General features: G+C 33.2%; 1 protein-coding gene across 7 annotated transcripts in view; it reads left to right on the top strand.

Moving 5' to 3' along the window:
- LOC145284546 (1-phosphatidylinositol 4,5-bisphosphate phosphodiesterase gamma-1-like) overlaps nt 1–19,487 on the top strand; it is a 335,906-nt gene that overhangs the window by 183,356 nt on the left and 133,063 nt on the right. For all 7 annotated transcript variants that reach the window (XM_080133455.1, XM_080133452.1, XM_080133453.1 and 4 more), the window contains 3 exons: nt 7,082–7,163; nt 19,032–19,112; nt 19,423–19,472. In XM_080133455.1, the coding sequence (XP_079989581.1) occupies nt 7,082–7,163; nt 19,032–19,112; nt 19,423–19,472 (213 nt within the window). The remainder of the gene's footprint in view (nt 1–7,081; nt 7,164–19,031; nt 19,113–19,422; nt 19,473–19,487) is intronic.

Below are 19,487 nucleotides of genomic sequence, written 5' to 3'. Positions count from 1 at the left end.
GGTATGATTGAGGGAGTATCGAGTGTATGCCAAGAAAGAAGCTATTAGAGTAGAAAGTCTTTCAGCATTTAAGGCCCTCTACAGAAAAGAGGTATGATTTTTCTGCTTGGGGTATTTATGTTGAGTGTTATATATTGTTCTTCATCTGCGTTCTCACTAGGGTTATCATAAAGGGAATCGTGTGTGTGACATGTATTTTCAGAACCTACCTCTGCTTCTTCGATGTTGAACCATCTGGAAATTTCTCATCCTGGAGGGAGACTTGATACCTGTTTGACGAAGATTTATCACTCCAAGACGATGAATGGGTTTTATAGTTTTTATTTCACTTTCCCCAGATGGTCCTGCAGAAGTGGAAGTGAAATCGGCTTGTGTGGGTTCTTCTTCACACACGTCAACGTTCGTCTCCCCCCTCCCCAGTTAAGAGGGGGAGACAACGGAAAAACCGTCCGTCTTCTTCAAAGCCCAAATCAAATCTCACCGATCTAGCCAACCTGCCTGACCACGTCACATATACGTAATCTGGTCAGCTGACCTTCGGTTCTGGTAAACGTGTCTACCTCCACGTTTACTCACCTCCCTCTCTCTCTCTCTCTCTCTCTCTCTCTCTCTCTGTAACATTCCTTCCCCCCTTTTTATCAAAATGTATGGCGAAGGCATACATTTTCTACTTCCCACATTTACTAAGAATGGGATATATATGCTCACCCCACTGGCAAAGAAAACTGTCATACCTTTATTCAATATACTAAGTAAAATAATATCAACAAATAATACCATGTGGTGCTAATCCTTGCGCCCTCGAAGGTCAATAACTCCCTGTGACCCCATGGTCTCTTCATAACTTAAATCAGAATTTCAGGAGCATCCTTTACTCCCGTTTACACTACGCGTGATCGATAAATTCTCGGCAATCAACCGAATAATAAAATCGAGGTCCATCTGCCTCTTCAAAACGGACTATCATCGTCCTTGGCTTTACAGATCAGCTTTTCTTCCCATAGGTAGCACAAAAAAAAAAATTTTCCATCCCATGCCTTATCCTATTCATCATAAGCCTACTCTTATTACTAGTATTTTGTGGGAAACAAAAAACCTCTTAACATTCCATATGGTGGGTAGCCTTCTATTTTCCTCAGTACTTGTATACATATTTCATTCATCTTCTCTTGAGCGATTCGTCACATAATGGCCACGTCAGCCATTGCACCCCCTCTGCCCCTTACACCATGTCAGAGGGCATTTCATTTGCTCCCTGAAGTTGATTACAACTAGATCCGCTCACGCTGGACAGAATACATTCCGTTTACTGCTATGTCAGAAAAAACTTTCTTTTTTTTTCCAAAGTCGGTAAGCGCAACCTGCCTTGAAGACACATAGCTTCACGGAAAACATCGGATTTCCACACATGAAGTACTCAAAGTTGCTCCATGTTGATTCTAATCCAAATCAATAGAAATCACGATAAAAAAAAAATTAAATTCGAATCATTTCTCGAGAATAATGAAATTAATAACTACCCATGTAACTCAACACCTCTCCAAAATTCTAACATGCTTGCCACAGAAATTAAATTCCATTCACGCCCCACTTTTTTCTTTCATTTCTTCATATAGTTTATTTAACCCTATATTTATCCTTTTTTTTTTTCTACCTTACTTATGTGGTCAAAAGGTCACTCATGTCGAATAGAACATTTATTCTACTTTTCGAAAATTAAAATTAATACCGACTGAACCTTTGACTCTTCCGAAACTTTTTTTTTTTTTTTTTTTTTTATTATTTATTACACTGTTTAAATCTTATTTCTTTCTCTTTTTCCCTATTTTATTATTACTATTATGATTATTAATTAATTAACAACACGTTCTTTCTCTTATTAATCATTCTTTCAATAGACCCCACAAGCAAAGATTCCACCTCCCCATTCTGCGAAAAAAAAAAATACATGTCAAAGAACAAGAAAATTCTGCCAATACCGTTTGACAACACATCAATTACATCAAAATAATAAATTAAAAAATACAAACACATCCTATAAGCAATCACAAAGTCCCATCTTACTAATAACAAAATTCCAATTAACAAAACACAGATTCGTGGAAACCCATTTGACCATGTCATCAACTAGGTCGGCTGCATAGTGCATCATCTTTTACCATTCCACAGAATTCAAAATTAAAGAAAAATCACAGTCGTTTACAAAAAATACCTAGACATTTACAATTAAAATACATAGTCGTTTCTAAAATCAGACAATCCTAACACTCGATGGAACTAAAATTGTCCATGTCAGAAAAAAAAAATCATACAATTAGTGAAAAAGGAAAAAAAATCACATTTCAGAACCTATCCATTGTTTTTCATCAAAAGTACATATTGTTTTTCATTAAAAGTTACACTTAGTTCACAGTTTAAAAATGCAACGAAATATTCATAACACATATTTGTGATTGACGTGTTTATCTTTTGGTAAGCTGAAAGGCTGACGCACACTTACTAAAGTCATATGTTCTATTTCTTTTTTTTTTTTTCTTCTTCTTTCTGGTTTACTCACTGGCTGTTGTTTTTCCCTTCTAATTTTTACATTAAGTGATATTTTTCTTCGTTCATAACGAGCTAATTCCCAATACGATAAACATTTTTTTTAACTATTTTCTATATATAAAGTTTTACATCTGTGTGTCTGTATGTCTTCCTTTTCTTTCTTTGTGAAAAGGTTGTACGTGTGTATTGCTTTTCTTTTTTTTTTCTTAATTATTTTTCTAAATCGCCTAGTGTTTTAATGGACCCTACGTTGTGTGTGTGTTGATTTGTATTTTTTTTTCTACTGTTCTTTCTTTTTCTTTTTTTTTCCATACATTTTTATTCTTGTCCTCTTTTTTTTTCTTTTTTTCCCCGTGCCAACCGAAGTCCTTTTTTTTCATCTTTTTTTCCTTTTAAACCCACCCTTGCTAGGTGGTCTGGTCAATTACGGCACCAAATTACAGATATGTTATATATTGGTTATCATTGAAGGCACCATTTACGTTTGGTGTATAACATAAAAAAGGATTCCGTGGGCGTATGATTGTCTCTAATATAAATGGTTGTGTGTTTGATTATCATAAAGGGAATCGTGTGTGTGACATGTATTTTCAGAACCTACCTCTGCTTCTTCGATGTTGAACCATCTGGAAATTTCTCATCCTGGAGGGAGACTTGATACCTGTTTGACGAAGATTTATCACTCCAAGACGATGAATGGGTTTTATAGTTTTTATTTCACTTTCCCCAGAGGTCCTGCAGAAGTGGAAGTGAAATCGGCTTGTGTGGGTTCTTCTTCACACATGTCAACGTTCGTCTCCCCCCTCCCCAGTTAAGAGGGGGAGACAACGGAAAAACCGTCCGTCTTCTTCAAAGCCCAAATCAAATCTCACCGATCTAGCCAACCTGCCTGACCACATCACATATACGTAATCTGGTCAGCTGACCTTCGGTTCTGGTAAACGTGTCTACCTCCACGTTTACTCACCTCTCTCTCTCTCTCTCTCTGTAACATCTCTCTCTCTCTCTCTCTCTCTCTCTGTAACATGAGGTGATACAAGTGCATTAAGTTCATCCGACAGCATTCTGTAGAATTACTTGTAAATAAGCACAAAGATGCAACACTGTGGCAAATTTGACAGAGATGAAGCTTGTTAGACAGTGTGCGAACTATTAAGCTAAAAAAATTCCAAAAAATGTTAAAAAATTAAACAAAACATTTTTGTAAAGAAAAATACTTTCAAACATCACTGATAATTAAATGATAGAACGGAAAATAAGCAACAAAAAATTATGTGATTTTGGAATTGTAGAAACATTAATGATGAAAGAGATCAAGAAAACAAAGGGAATTTTTTAGAATTGGTAAATTTATTGGCCAAGTATGACCCTGTGCTCCGTGAACATTTGGTGAAAATTAACCTGGGAAAGAAAATCGTTACTTCTTATATGTCACCAGAAATTCAAAATAAATTTGTGAGCATTTTGGCATTAAAGCAGGTGAGAAAGAAAATCATCGATCAGATCAAAGAAAGCAAATATATTGTATAATTTTTGATAGCACTCTTGATGGATCTCAAAAGGACCAGATGAGTGAGGTGTTGCGCTACGTAAAAATTGACAAAAATAAAGTGACCGCTCAATCTAGACAAAAGGTAAAATCGTGGAGAAGCTTTCTAAACTGATTTTGAGAGAACTGGAGAACGATGGGATTCAGATTGGTGACTGTATTGGCCAGGCATTTGACAATGCTGCTATTATGGTACGTCACCGATCGGGTGTGCAGAAACCAATTTCCGAAATCAACCCAAAAGCTCTAATTATGCCATGCACTAACAATTCATTAAATCTGGCTTGTGTACATTCCGCTTCTGTAGTGGTTCACTCTGTTACATTTTTTTGGCATACTGGACCAGTTATTCTCGTTCTTTTCTGCATCTACAGATTGCTGGGACATCTTGATCCAGTTGACCGGTCCACATATCACGCGGACTATGGAAACTAGATGGAGTAGTCGTGCAGATGCTGTAAATGATGTGGTAAAAAAATTATTGGAAGTCGTCATTACCCTGGTACAGCTCACAGAAGAAGGAGAAAATGTAACGAAAAGATCAGATGCATCTTTAATTCTCAACTCGGTATTCTCATTTCCGTTTCTTTTATTTCTGAGCTTTTGGAAAACTATTCTCCCAGAAATCAATGATGCTCAGAAGTATCTTCAAGAAAAGGGGCTGGATCTGCAACAAAGTTCTGCCAGGCTGATGGCGTTGAGGGATTGCCTTCTTCAGAATAGAGAAAAGATGGTGGACACTGCAATAGACGAGTCAAAAAAACTCTGCTCTGAAATAGGGATAAGCCCGGAGCATCGTATCTGCAAAAAGAAATGAATGGGTGGTGAACAATTGACTGATGCAGCACTGGGGTTTGATACTAAGTTGAGATGGGAAATGCTGTCTGTCATAGACAGGTTGACTGAAGAAATATCTTGCAGATTTTAACAAGTTCACAATCTTGCAAGTAAATACGCTTTTTTTACACCGTCAAATCTGCTTGATGATAATTATGATTGTCAGCTTGGTTAAGTTGACGAAGATATAGAAAAAGATAAATTCTTTGCCGAAAGGAAGAGATTACAGTATTTTGTGTAAGCTTCAGGAAAAGACAAAATCAATGAACCTCTTGAACTTTTGAACTTTATACAGAGATACCACCTTGGGAATTCCGTCCCTAATATTGTGATCTTGCTCCGCATTTTCCTTACCCAAGTTACTAACATTGCCAGCTGTGAGCGCTCTTTCTTGAAACTGAAACTCATAAAAAACTACTTTCGATCAAAAACAAGCCAGACAAGTCTCACAGACTTGGCAATCCTCTCCATAGAGAGGGAATTTGTAGATAGAGTAAATTTTGATAGCTGTTGATAACTTTGCTGAAAAAAAGCGCGAAAAGCATGTTTGTAAATTTTCAACCGACTTGATGCCTTGCGATAGTTCTCTCACAAAAAATAAATTTATAGCCTTATTTTCAATTCATAAATACATTCATATAAAAAAAATTTAAACTATTTTATAAAAGATTGAAACCATAACAAATTTCTTAAATTTTGCGCTGAAACCAAGCGATTATACACACGGATTTCAAAAAGCATGGATACAAGATGTTTTTTCTCTTCAGGAGGCTACACCTCGTAATAATAACATTATGAAAAAAAAGAAAAGAAAACTACATCAGACTATCTTCTCCTTGATACAGCCATGTTTTTTGTGAAAATTCGGAAATAACAATAAAAAAGTAAATAAAAATGATTTTATCATTTTTTAACCTTTTCATGTTTTCAAATGTTCTCATTTAAATTTATAAAAATGTTTTCTAAAATGTGTAATTTTCCACGTCTTAAATTTTGCACTTAAACCAAGTGATTGCACACAAGGATTTCAAAAAACGCCAATACAATACGTTTTTTTTTTCTCTTCGCGAGGCTCAACCTCTTAATAATAACATTATGAAGAAAAAGAAAACTATATCGGAGTATCCTCTCTTTGATACAGCCATGTTTTTGCGAAAATTTGGATTTTAAAAACAACAAAAAAGTAAATAAAAATGATTTTATCATTTCATAACATTTTCAGGTGTTCAAATGTTCTCATTTAAAATTATTATTATATTTGTTTGTGCAGCCAATTAATTTAATTTTCAAATTTTTTTATAATTTGAATTATATGTTTTTGTTTTGAAAAAAAATATTTGGTTTCTTTTGTTTCATATTAATGTTTACATAATTCCTTTAAGATTGTTTGCATACTTATTATTATTCAAATTATTGAAAAGAAATTGTTAAATTAAATAAAATTAAAAAAAATGGGAATTGTGTAAATGAATGAAAATAAATATTTTGAGGGCTTTTTGGAATTTTGAAGGTTTTAACAGGTTGTCATATGCCAGCAGTATGCGGGGGGGGGGTGCACAAAACAGGTAATCATATGCCAGCGGGGAGGGGGGATAATTATATGCCGGGGAGGGGGGCAAAACGGGTAATGATATACCAGTGGGTGAGGGCAAAACAGGTAATGATATGCCGGGGGGGGGGGGGAATTTTCCGATCGCCCCAGGTGGCAAAAACTGATGCTATGCCACTGATAGGAACTAGTCTTTAGATGATTAATCGCAATCAGGAAGCTGAAAAATCAGAACATTTTGTTTGGTATCAGAATAAGAAAAAATTAAGCTAAATTTCCAATTCCAATCCAAAAAACAATACTTTTAATTCTCTCTCTCTCTCTCTATTTAAAACTTAATTTTTCATTGCTAGTACTAATGATCAAATAATAAATATTTATTGATTTTAGACTACCAAGTCATATTTATTGATGTCAAACTACCAGTAAAACTAAAATCTATATTACAATAACAAATTAAAGTAAAAATGACACTTGATAAATGGTACAGGTAAAATAGCACTTGTCACTAAATGGGGGGGGGGTAGAAATGAAAAAAAAAATTTCACTGTTTTTGTACACTAAACTGGTAATACTGAGATATTTCCTTTCTACTTCAGTGTCACCCAGAAGCACCTCAAAGCCTGGATGTCGCGGATTAATTATAAGATTGCTACAAGCAAACTGAGAGATAGATTTCAGGTGAGACATTTAAATCTCATTTCTTATTTTCTACATTTTCTTGCAGGAATGTATATTTTTTCCCCCCAAAACTGGATAAAATTGAAACTAATTTTACTATACAAATTTGAATCATTTTTGCTGTGTGTGTTTTTTTTAAATTTTATTTATTTATTTTTTTTTCAATTTTTATTTATTTATTTGATAAACATCTTTATTATTGTTTATATATTTTTGGAGAGTATCCGTATGTGTATATCATTAGAAGTAACACATGCTTTCATGAAAAGCAGACGTTAAATTGTATATAATAATAATGATGATAGTTTAAATGCTTTCTTTATGTAATTAAATATTTGCTTGAAAAGTACTACAAATAAGTAAAGATTGATTGATACGTATGAGTTACTTTCCTTTAAGTAATATAACAAACAGACCTCATCATGGTAAAATTTGTGCCAGAGGTAAAATAATGAATAATTTTTATTTCTCTCTCTCTCTCATATATATATATATATATATAATAATAATATATTTAATAAAATATGTATAAATACGTTTGGAGCCAAAAACTGCAACGCAAAATTTTTTATAAAATAAACGAGTGTTCATTTTTTAAGAAATATATTTCGGAGTAAGACTCCTTTGTCAATTTTCTTTTATTTCTCTTATCTTCATCGAACTACCTTCCACTCTACATTATGTCGAAGAAAAAAAAAAAAAGAGAAAAAAGAAAAGATTGACAAAGGAGTCTTACTCCGAAATATATTTCTTAAAAAATAAACACTCGTTTATTTTATTAAAATTTTTGCGTTGCAGTTTTTGGCTTCAAACGTATTTTATTCTTCAAATTTCACTCAGCGCTTCTAATGGATAAAAAAAAAAACTATCCAGATTATATATATATATAATTATTAAATACCTACAGACACTAGTGTTTCATCCTTTTGGGAATCATCACGGTCGATAGATTCGAACCTGGCAACAGAAGCCATCACTGACGCCATTAGCAAGGACTTAATCCATTTGGCCACCATTAACCGCAAGAAGTACTGTTGAAATTTAAACATTTATTTTAAAATGTTTTTTAACGTTTATCAGAGTAATCTAATCATTATATGATGATCTGCGCATATATATATATATATATATATATATATATATATATATATATATATATAAACAATCAATTAATCTTAAGTTTTATTGTTTGTAACATATAAAAAAATATATTGTATTAATAAAAATGTGGAAACTGCAAAAACTCATTTTATCATTGTGTCATAATATACTTCAGTTTGTGTTTATCCATGACACCTATATCTTCTATAAATTACCTATAAATATACACCCATAAAGTTGAGTTTTTTTCTCGGTCTGATTTTTTCAATTTAAAAATTATTAAAACGAACTTCTTAATATACTCAGTCACGGATATGGGAGCAACTCCATGAAGATCAATTAATTTGCATATTTCATTTGAAAAACGAATGTTAATTACTTATTCATATTTTATGGTTTCTTATTAGCTGCAAGAATAGAATTCTTATAATTAATTTGAATATCTTGAAAAACCTTGTTATCAACTCTTTTTTGATGTAACTAAACTACGGATCTTATGAAGCAACAAAATTCTCCCTCAATTCCAATCAGCCAGCACTTTTCTGTTCCCAATTTCCAACAATTGATGCGAAAATATCTCTGCAAATCGATTGTTCTGCAGCTGGACATGCATGTTTTGAGTTAAATTTAATGTCTTCACATATGTCAAAAAGTAGAGTAGTAGTCCTTCCACCATGTAGACCATATGGCTGATCCTGTTCTTGATTGTCCCTTGTTTCCAGAAAATATTATTATTTTTGTGCATATGGAAGAATATTTTTTCTCCCAGCACATAATTCTTTTTGGGAATAGTTGCCTTTGTGGGTTTTACCTGTTTTAGCAATAATTTAATGTAAACATCACTTCTGCCAAAGACATCTGGGATGGTGTATTCTCATTAAGTGTTATACGGTATACCTGAAGAAATTTTTGCAATGCTTTTTTGGATGGAATGTCCTTTGCTTTCTTCAAAGCCTTCTTCAATGTGTCTACAAATCTTTTGGCCTGTCCATTTGACCTGGGGTGGTAAGTCAGAGTTGTGATATGGTCCACTTGGAAGTTCTTCTTGAACTCTTTAAAGTCCCTGGATGTAACCTGAGTGCCATTATCTTACACTAAGTAGTAGACCACTCCGAACCATGCGAATAACTCATGAAGAGTTTTTATCATGAAGTCAGTAATTGGCCTTTTGCACTTGAAGACTTCAGGCCACTTAGAGAAGCTGTCCACTACTATGAGGTAGTACTGTCCATCAAGTGTTTCCGCGTAGTTCATGTGACCATGGGTAGTCAGCTTTGGGCTATGGGCTAAATTGAATTGGCAGCGCTTTAGCAGTGCACATCCTCTGCATGCTTTCACCTTTTCTTTTATATCCTTGTCCATGTTTTTCTGGTACACATGTATGAACGTATTAAACTTTTCATTCTGGTAGCACCAGGATGTCCTGTGTAAAAATCCTTAAAGATTTCTTTCAGAGGGTTACTGGAACAACTACTTAATCCCTATCTAATAATTCCTGGTCGCATGTTGAGAAAACCTATGCTACTTGTTCAGTCTGCAGTTTTGAATCCAGAATATGAATGAGGTTGGAAAATAAAATATAAAATAATTAATATGTTAAAATCTTAAATTTTCTTGGAGCGTGTGCCATTTTATTAACAAAATTTTAAATATTGCCATTGGAAAAAAAATCAATTTATGTATAGGCAACTCTTTCTTTGAGCCAAAGATAGAGATCAGCGGCTTGTGATCCGTTTGAAGTTTGAAATGTCATCCACAGGGAACTCTGTGAAATCTTATTACTGCAAAAATGATGCTTAAGGATTCTTTCTCTATCTGTGAATAATTCCTTTCTGCAGGTAGTAGGGTTCTTGACGCATGTGCTATCGGTTTCGTAGAATCGTTGTGCATTTTATGCATGATACACACGCTGATTCCATATGCACTTGCGTCACTTGCATCAATAATGTCTAAATCTGGATTGTAATGTGTCAGAGATAGCTCCGATGTGAGCACCTCTTATAGCCTTTCGAATGCCATCTTGCATTCAATGGTCCGGTTCCAAATCTTGTCCTTCCTCAGTAGTTCATCTAAAGGTGCACACAATGTGTACATATTGGGAATGAAGGCTTGATAGTAATTAGCTAAGCCTAAAAATCTTTGTAGTATTGTTATGTCGTATGGCTCAGGCATATTTTTTATTGCTATGGATCTTTCTGGATCAGGCCGTCTACCATTCCTATCTATTATCTGCCTGAGGTATTTTATTTGATTGAGGAAAAATTCACAGTTGGTGTCTTTAAGTGTGAAGCTGCGCTCCTTTATCTTTTCAAATACCTGAAAAACATGATTTCTATGTTGCTTTATAGATTCGTTTTTCATTAGAACATTGTCCAGGTATCCTATGGAAAAATCAATCGTGTCGATTATCTGTTGAAAGATAGCTGGTGCGACTTTGATCCCGAAAGCTAATCTGTTGAACTTAAATAGGCCCTTGTGAGTGTTAATGCACAAAAGTTTGGAGTTTCTTCAACAGGAATCTGGAGGTATGCTTCGCTCAGATCTATTTTTAAGAATATTTTCTCATTTAGTTTCATAAAAACTTCCTTGGGGCTGAGTAGCGAGTAATGATGATCCTTAAGTGTGGCATTCAACCCGGTTGAGAAGTCTGCACAGACTCTGATATCATTTGATTTTTTTTCTTTATATACACGGTGGGAGCAGCCCACTCACTGTAGTCGACTGGGGTTAAAATCCTGCTGCACCTTGTGATTCAGTGTTTTTCCCTTCAACCTTACGTTAGTGGTAACCTCACCTTAAAATCTTATTCTTTCTCTAGTTATTGAACGAGCCACTTTCTTGGTTCTCATCATCTTTTGTTTTCTGATTTTGCACCAAGTATGGTGGTTTATGATGGACAAATCCGAACAACTGTCAAATTAAAGTCTAACATTCTTGTCCCCCATTTTTACCGTCACATACTTCCGTACATTTTCGTTCTCCACTTGACCCTCGTTTTTACGTAGCTCCTACGGGCGTCCTTTTGCTCTGCAATGTGAGGCTTTGTGTCTGGTGCATCTGCATCGATCACATTTCCGGGACCAGTATGGACAGTACTTCTGCCAGTGGAGTTTTCCACATCCTTTGCATGGGTAATGGGGGTAAGTCAGGTTTGTTTGGGGCTTTTTCCTGAGGATCATGTTTGGCTTTCACTTGACTGTTTGGAGAATAAGATTTTTTGTTACTTCGTACCTTTCTAATGTGTGCTTCACCTGCCTCTTCTATATTTTTGGAGTCTTGCTTCTCCGAAATGATTCTTAGGTTTCCTCAGCCGATTGCTGAAGAGTTCTGTTTGGATCCTTTTCCAATCTGTTTAGTGTCTGGCATCTGAGTTCAGCGTACTTGGTCGACACTAAGTCTTGAATAAAAATCAGGATCTTAAAATTGTTAGCTGTCAATGAGGATAATTCAAAGTCATCATGGTGTCTATTTATGACTGAAGCAAATGTGGTGTAATCTTGGTCTTTTTTACGGGTCAGGTTGATGCATCTCCATTTTGTATGGAAGAAGCTGATTTTTGGACAGTATAATTAGCATTACAAGTGTATGCTGTATTTCCGTGGACATCGGCAATGTTACATCCCTAATGTGCTTCAACAAGTCATATCTTTTTTTATTTTTGGGTCAATTTTTTAAAGAATTACATTGATGGAAAGAGAATAGAATAAGCATTCCAATGATGTTAATTTATTTTTCTTTTATGCGTTCAATGTTTTTATGCTCCAAGTTAAAAATGAAAAAAAAAAAACGGTAAAAAATGACGACAGCAAAAAGGGGAAACTGTTTTTTCAATGTTTACATTTCCTACATTAGGTTTGGATACATATGTGTGGAGTCAAATTTGATTGTATATGGCTGAAATTTTACAGGCTATATAAACGAAAAAAGTCCATGCCTACTGGACTTTGATTTTTATTTTTACGACCACAGGAAACAAACTTACGATTAAGCAAAGTTGACAAATAATATTTCAAAATTGATAAGATAAATCGGTATATATCATCCATTTTCATATAGATAATAGTTTCAGAATTATTTTCATGTATAATATGCAAATATTTGATAATTATTAATTGTGCGGAAATTTCTTTAAAATGTTATCTTTTATAGAAATTACAGAATATAAAGTTGAAGTGGAAAACGACTCGCTATGTGCTGACCAGCGCTAAGCTGACTAAAGTCAGCACATTAACGAATTTCGTGTATACTCTTAAAAATAGAAAACTGTTTTTTCTGCTTTCAAATTTTTTTTTTCTGAGCTTGTAAATTTACAAACATTATTTTCAAGTTTTTCAAATTTGATTTCCAAACAATACCGAGCCAAAACTATTTTGTTATTTTTAACGCTTTTAATACAATGTATTAAAAAACAACAAAATGTATTAAGTACACATGTTTCTGTTATCATGGTATTTATAATTTCTTACTTGTGCTTAAGGTAGAATTGTGCTTTTTAGTAGTAAAAAACAAAAAATATAACAAATAAAAGGTACTTGTGCGCTTATGCTACCATGCAGAAATAATGTTATTATTTAGAAACCCATTCTTAACATGAAGGGGGGGGAAGGGTATTTTATTAACTATTCTGTACTTTCACCTAAAAATTAAATTAAAAAAAAGATATCGTCAAACTTGAATTTAACTTGAAAATACTATTTGAAAAAATGGCACAGTAACATAAGCACCCAAATAAATATTACCAAAGGCAAGATAAATTACTCTTCTATTTAGTCGGATAAGTTTTTATTGTGTTTATTTAATGTAAAATGTTTGTTTATTTCGGCAATTAGTGTCGAACATTGCACAAGAAAAATAGCCACATGGTATCTCATGTCTTAGAAATGTTGACAATGACTTAAAAATATACAAAATACTGTTAGAAACCCAACCAATAAATGTCCTCGTGACATTTATTGGGTGGCTTTCTAGTAGTATTTTGTATAATTTTTTTTATTTTTAACTCATTGTCAAGACCATTTTTTTCAAATCTGGAAAATAAAACCGTTTTTTTTTAACTGAGGATATCTAAATAATAATAACAGCAACAATAATAATAATAATTAGGCGGTTCGATAAAGAATTTCATTGTGATATATTTCGTAAATTTTTACCTTGTTTCCACCTTAACATTTTTCTTTAAAATGACTACCTCTTAAGGTTTTCGGGTATGTTGAAAACGAATATCACATTTGAATTTTCTGCAAATAAGTAGCTTTCGGGATATTAAGCAATGTCATTTCTTATGTTATTGTTGTTGGCCATCTTGGTACACACATTTGCGCATAGTTTCTCGGAGTTGCGTTTGTGTGCTCCAAGATGGCCACATTAAGCATTCCCTAAAACCTATAAAAGTAATCATTTAAAATGTTAAGGTGGAAACAAGGTAAAAAAAATTACTGTTTTATGTTTTTATTTACATAGTTGAATTTTCAATAAAACAACAGAATAGAAATGACAAAAATTACCATCAACTGGTGAATATATATAGTTGTTGTTTATCAGGATTCCTGGTATCCTTGTACTGTGAAAGCTACATCGAGGATTCATGTAGAGTACGATTTATAGTTGCATCTCAGAAAATAGGGGTATATTTTGGGCCAGATAGAGAGAATTTACAAAATTGAAAATTGGACTGGTCCCAAAATGCATAAGTTCTGTTTGACTCTGGGAATTTCCATCTTTTACAGAAATCCAAAATCCATATGAAAAATTTTCTTCAATTTATTTCTGAGATTAAGCTCTCCTTTGGTGGGTAAGCAGGTAAATACCTACTTTCAATAAAACTATATTTAAATACCAGTATAATACTTAGTTTTGTTCATGAATAGACACCCACTCTATGATGCCATGCGCCAGTTTAAAAAAAATTTTAATTTGTACATCTGAATTTATAATTAATAGTTTATGGTAAAGAGATAGATCAGATTTGACTGCATAATCAGAAAGAGCACACAAAATTACATAAGACTGTCAAGTTTCATGAGAATAGCTTGAAAAATAAATAAATGGTGGTGAAATTACCAAATTTCTTGAAATGTTGAGGTCTGTAATTTAGCCCACTTTTTCTAAAGAAAAATGTCCACAGAAAAGCATAAATTTTGGCATTTAAAATTCTCATAACTCTTGAACTACTAATGGTATTTGCATAATTCAAACGGTTTTAAGCATATTTTACATAGCTTTTTTTTTCATGCAAGTTGATAAAATAACACTTATCTAAAAAGAAAAAATCAACTTGTAATGTTAGTATAATTCCATCAAAGAGTTCACTGTCTCATTGAAGGACAATTCGCTTGTCTGTTTAGGAATGATGTAGTCCACGAACTTATGTTCCACAGCTCCCAATTTTTGTAATAAAAGACGAACCTTCATCTACTCACTCCATAGCTTGCAGTCAATCCTGAATACATCACCAAATCTGCAAAAATAGGCTTCAAAAGGCCAATTCTTTTCAGGATGACAGTAAATTGTTTCTAATACTGACCAGATCACGGTTTGGGGAAAAAACATTCTGGTCTGACTCGTTGCTGTCTTTCTTCGCTATTACTTTAGTTAATAGTTCCAATTTTTTCTTTGCCTGTGACTGCATTTCCAGTATTTTTTTCACTGAATTGCTTTCTTTCCTCTTTTCTTTTACTGCTTCTCTTTTTCTTCTTTTCTTTCCACTTCTGTTTTTCTTCTTTTCTTTCCATTCTCTTTCTCTTCTTTTCTTTCCACTTCTCTTTCTCTTCTTTTCTTTCCACTTTTCTTTCTCTTCTTTCTTCTTCTCTTTCTCTTTTCGTTTTCTTTTCTTTCTCTTTCTTCTCTTTGTTTCTGTAATTCCAAAGTCTGAGTCTGCTATAACCGTATCATTTCAACTAGCCTTGAGAGTTCTTTCATTTTGAAAAAATAGACTCACCAGACAAACCTGTGTCTAAGAAATGATAAACAGAAAACCCGTGATTTTACGGAGAAGATATTCACGAAGAAAAAAATCACATGCATGTGGTTTTAACAGAAAAAAATGTTAAATTTTCCACAGAGAACAAAAGACACTTGAGAATTTATTTGAACTCTCTTGAGAAAAAAAAAGAAACGAACCATTTTGTCATCCACAAAACGAATTGAAATCTTTCCGTAGCAAAAAATCCAGTCAAGTATTTGCATTGTTGTCCTGAATACTCATAATGGAATGCATACGGTTTCAATCCTGATATACATTTTTTCTCCCTTTTCTCATTGTTTTACCGAGAAAAAGAAATTATGCAGCCTTTCAACAGAGATTTTTGGTCACAGTAACAAAGATGTGCTTGAATCTCCAATACTAATGATTACCATGATACTATCCCATTGATTACTGTACATGCAATAACCCTTATCCCCGAATGGCTTCCGGGCCTTGATAAGTGGTGACTATCATGTAAAAACATATAAGCTTTGAACAAGATATCCGGAGACATACCGAGCTGGGAAACAAATAATTCATTAAGGGGAAAGCGACAATCTATATATCTATAAAAGTGAACGTGTGTGTACGTACATTTCCCTACGCAATAACTCTGTCAATTTTTAGTCTACAGTTCCGAAATTTGATATACAGGGTACTGAAATTTTGGAAAATCTATGTGATCGATTGTCAACCAGAAATTTGGCTGTTAAGGGGTCAAAGTTCAAACATTTGACCTTTGAGAACTCTATCAAACTCCTCCGACAATTTTGGGTCTAAACACTTGAAATTTTAGATATAGGTTCCTTGGACATGGATCTAACTTAATAACTTGATTTGAGCCCAAAACAATAAATTTCAAGGGGTCAAATTAAAAAAAATTGAACGCTTTTTTTTTTCTTTTTTACACCTACAAATGCCCAGGCAATACTGGGCAGCCATGCTACTTCATTGGTAAAAAACTTTGGGCCACCTAAATGTCCAATATATTTAAAGCTCCCTTTCATTGGCGCTATCAGTAAAGGTTTTTCTAATAGAATCAGATCTGGGGTGGCCCGCTGTTACTATGCGGTGCAACCCCGTGTGGTATTTGGTACCAAGAAGGCTTTCCCGGCTTTTCAGAAAAATGTTCTATCCACACTGGACAAAAGTTTAGTAATTTATGAATTCAAATGTCAGTGTAGCGCTGACTATGTGGGTCGAACTCTTCAATGCCTGGGGGTCAAACTGGCCCAACATATACCTGCACGATTTCGGAATCTGTGTATGTCTAATAAGAATGTATTGACAAGCACATCCGAGTGTTTAAGGAATATGCTCGCACGCTTAGTTAGCATATCCAGGTACTCACCGATTCATGAGTCGGCGATCAGGCAACATTTGCTCGACAGTAAATTGTGTGGAGATACCTATTCAGATGGTCTTTTTCGTATCGTGCACAGGGCTCGCTCTAAACATTTGATGAATATTTTGGAGGCTTTGTGTGTAACAATGCGTAAGCCTTCGCTCTGTAGGCAGAAGGAGCTCTCACACAAGTTGGAATTGTTCAAAGAGCTCTAATACACACACACACACACACACACATATATATAGGATTGTTGATTTTCTTATACACATATTGTAGCTACGTATAATGAATTTTCTGCCTACATTATATCGATATCTGTTTGGGTGTTACATTTTCTTTTCTTTTTTTTTACCTTGATATTAGTGACGATTTGCTTTTTTTTTTTTTTTTCTTGTCTAATTTTCCATTTCCCCACCCCACGTTAGAGAAGAGAAAAAAATCTACTTATTTTTTTAAACGATATTCATCATGTTTATTTGCTTAATCGCAACTGCCAATGTTTTCTCTTGACAATATATCGGTTGAAAGACATCTCGAGGTTTATTTTAGGTCCTTTTTCTTTTTATTATCGCTAATTTATAAATATATAAATTTACTCTTAAATCGTTTTTATTAACAAGTTGTCACTTTCCCCTTGATGAATTATTTGTTTCCCAGCTCCGGATATCTTTTTCAAAGCTATTATTAACTTTTGTACCACAAAAAATCTGTTTATATATATATTCAAGCCCCCTCTTGAAACGTGAAAATATATCCTATTTTGATGAAATTTAAATATATAAAATTCTCTAGGGAAGATGATGAAAGTCGTCCTGAATATCTACTTATCCTCAGCCTCTATATGACTCAGGGAGGCAGAACCTTCTTAAGGCTTCAAATATGTACATTAATAAAATCTTGTTATTGAAAATTTGAATAAATTTAAAAAAAAAAAAAAAAAGAAAAAAGAAAACGTTATAAACCTTTAAGGAGGGTATACAAAATTTTAATTATCTGCCAAGGAATACAAATAAACAAAAAAAACTTACTCCATGGATTTTCAAAGAATGCAATTCTTCTCATCAGAGAGAAATAGTTTGCAAAATATATAATAAATTTTGTAGGTGAATCCATTAAGGCAAATAAAGAATATGAAATTAATCATATTTGCATCAAAAAACGTATTTAACAGTTAGTGACCGTTTATAGAAAGAGATTACGAAAGCAAGAAACAGGAAAAAAGGATAAAAAGGATTTGGTAAAAATCCAATGAGAAAAACAGCAAAATTCAGAACAGGAAAAATCCGAAATGGGTCCATTGAAATTGCAGACATTGAAAACTTTCTTCTGGATTATTCTGCATGCGAGTTGTAGAGTTGAATGTAATAATCAAAGAAGAAAGCGCCCGCACAGTTATACAACTTACCTTTGGATGGAATCTGAGAGAGAGAGAAATGGCAGTCATGGATTTATAAGGTGTAGTCTTGTGGAATCTCACGAGATCTCATCTTCCACTGCACACGCACGTATGCAAATGGAATGGGGTAAGTTTTCTAATAAAATGCCTGTTGGCAGAGGTGGTTTGGGGAACACGTGCTGGAAGTTGAGAGAGAAAGTTGGCAGTGACGAATTCTAGCTGAAATGTTGCTTATTGTATTTATTTTACTTTGTTTTGCTGTTTACCAGCCCTTTTAACAGCATTTCATTTATTTATTAACTTTCATTTTATTCTGGGGTACACCTAATTTTTGATGGATTATCTTTTAAGAATTTGAGTTGATTTACATTTTAATTTATTTTTTCATTTTCTTTTTCTAACTCTTCTCTTATTTCTTCTGTACTTAATTTGTTTTGCTTTATTTATGTTTTATAATTTAAATTTAAAGTTTATTGGAAGATTTTTTTTTTTTAATTTTTCAAAATTTTATTTTAGATTTTTATAAGATTTTATATTTCTTAAATTTAAAAAATATTTTTTTGCTGAATCTCTATGTACCTCAGTGTGTTCTGAATCTCTGTGTACCTCTTCACAGCTAAGGAACTGCGAGGGCAAATTCCCCCTAAAGCTTCATGTAGCTATATTGGATTTTTATTAAATTTATACGATATGTATAAGACACTAATTCAGAGTTTCTCAAAATTTCAGTTTCTTCCAACTATATTAGGGATTAAAATGAACTGAGAGTGATGAGGGACATTTTAAAAAAATGTGGTGTTATGAACGTAATGAAAAATAAAGTACATAGTGGTCCTCATTAAATGCTGAGAAACATCAAGTCTTTCTACTGATTAAAATATATTTTGAATCCAAAAATACACAACTTAAAACTGCCATGTAACCATCTGATTGTTTTTTCAGTAAATCTTGAAATTTATTCATTTTTCAAAAATCATTTTTCCTTTCTTTTTTCTTTGCTGACTGACAATATGTATTTTTCCTCCATTTCAATCAGATTTAATTATTTTTACTTTCTAGGAAGTCGATACAACCAACAGAGGATCCATAGTATTTGAAGAATTTGCCACACTTTTTAGGAATCTTATACATGTACCATCCGTAAGTTTTTTTGTTTGTTTTTTTGTATTATTTTAGTTGGCTTTTTTTGGTTTTTCATAAAAATAAAAAATATACATTTTCTTTAATTTTTTTAAAAGGAATTTAACACTATGTTTAATACCGAGCAACACTGGGTACGTCTGCTAGTTCAATATAAATTGGTGTTCAATAACAAAATGCAAAGTAAGAAAGTTTTGTGGAAGAAAAAAATAAGACTCACTTCCAAACAGTAAAAAATTATATAATCAATATTGATTTTGAAATATCTTGTGAATATTTTACTTTTATTTATTTATTTATTTTTTTCCAGATTATCACAGAACGTTTTCATCCGTATTTTAGTTACACTGGCGATCTCAGGTAAGTTGTTCTGAT

The sequence above is a fragment of the Euprymna scolopes genome, chromosome 9 (genome assembly GCF_053919585.1).
Source record: "Euprymna scolopes isolate OS-2025 chromosome 9, ASM5391958v1, whole genome shotgun sequence".
NCBI classification, from domain to species: domain Eukaryota; kingdom Metazoa; phylum Mollusca; class Cephalopoda; order Sepiida; family Sepiolidae; genus Euprymna; species Euprymna scolopes.
Note: the sequence above shows the minus strand (reverse complement) of the source record. Positions and strands in the feature narration are given on the sequence as shown.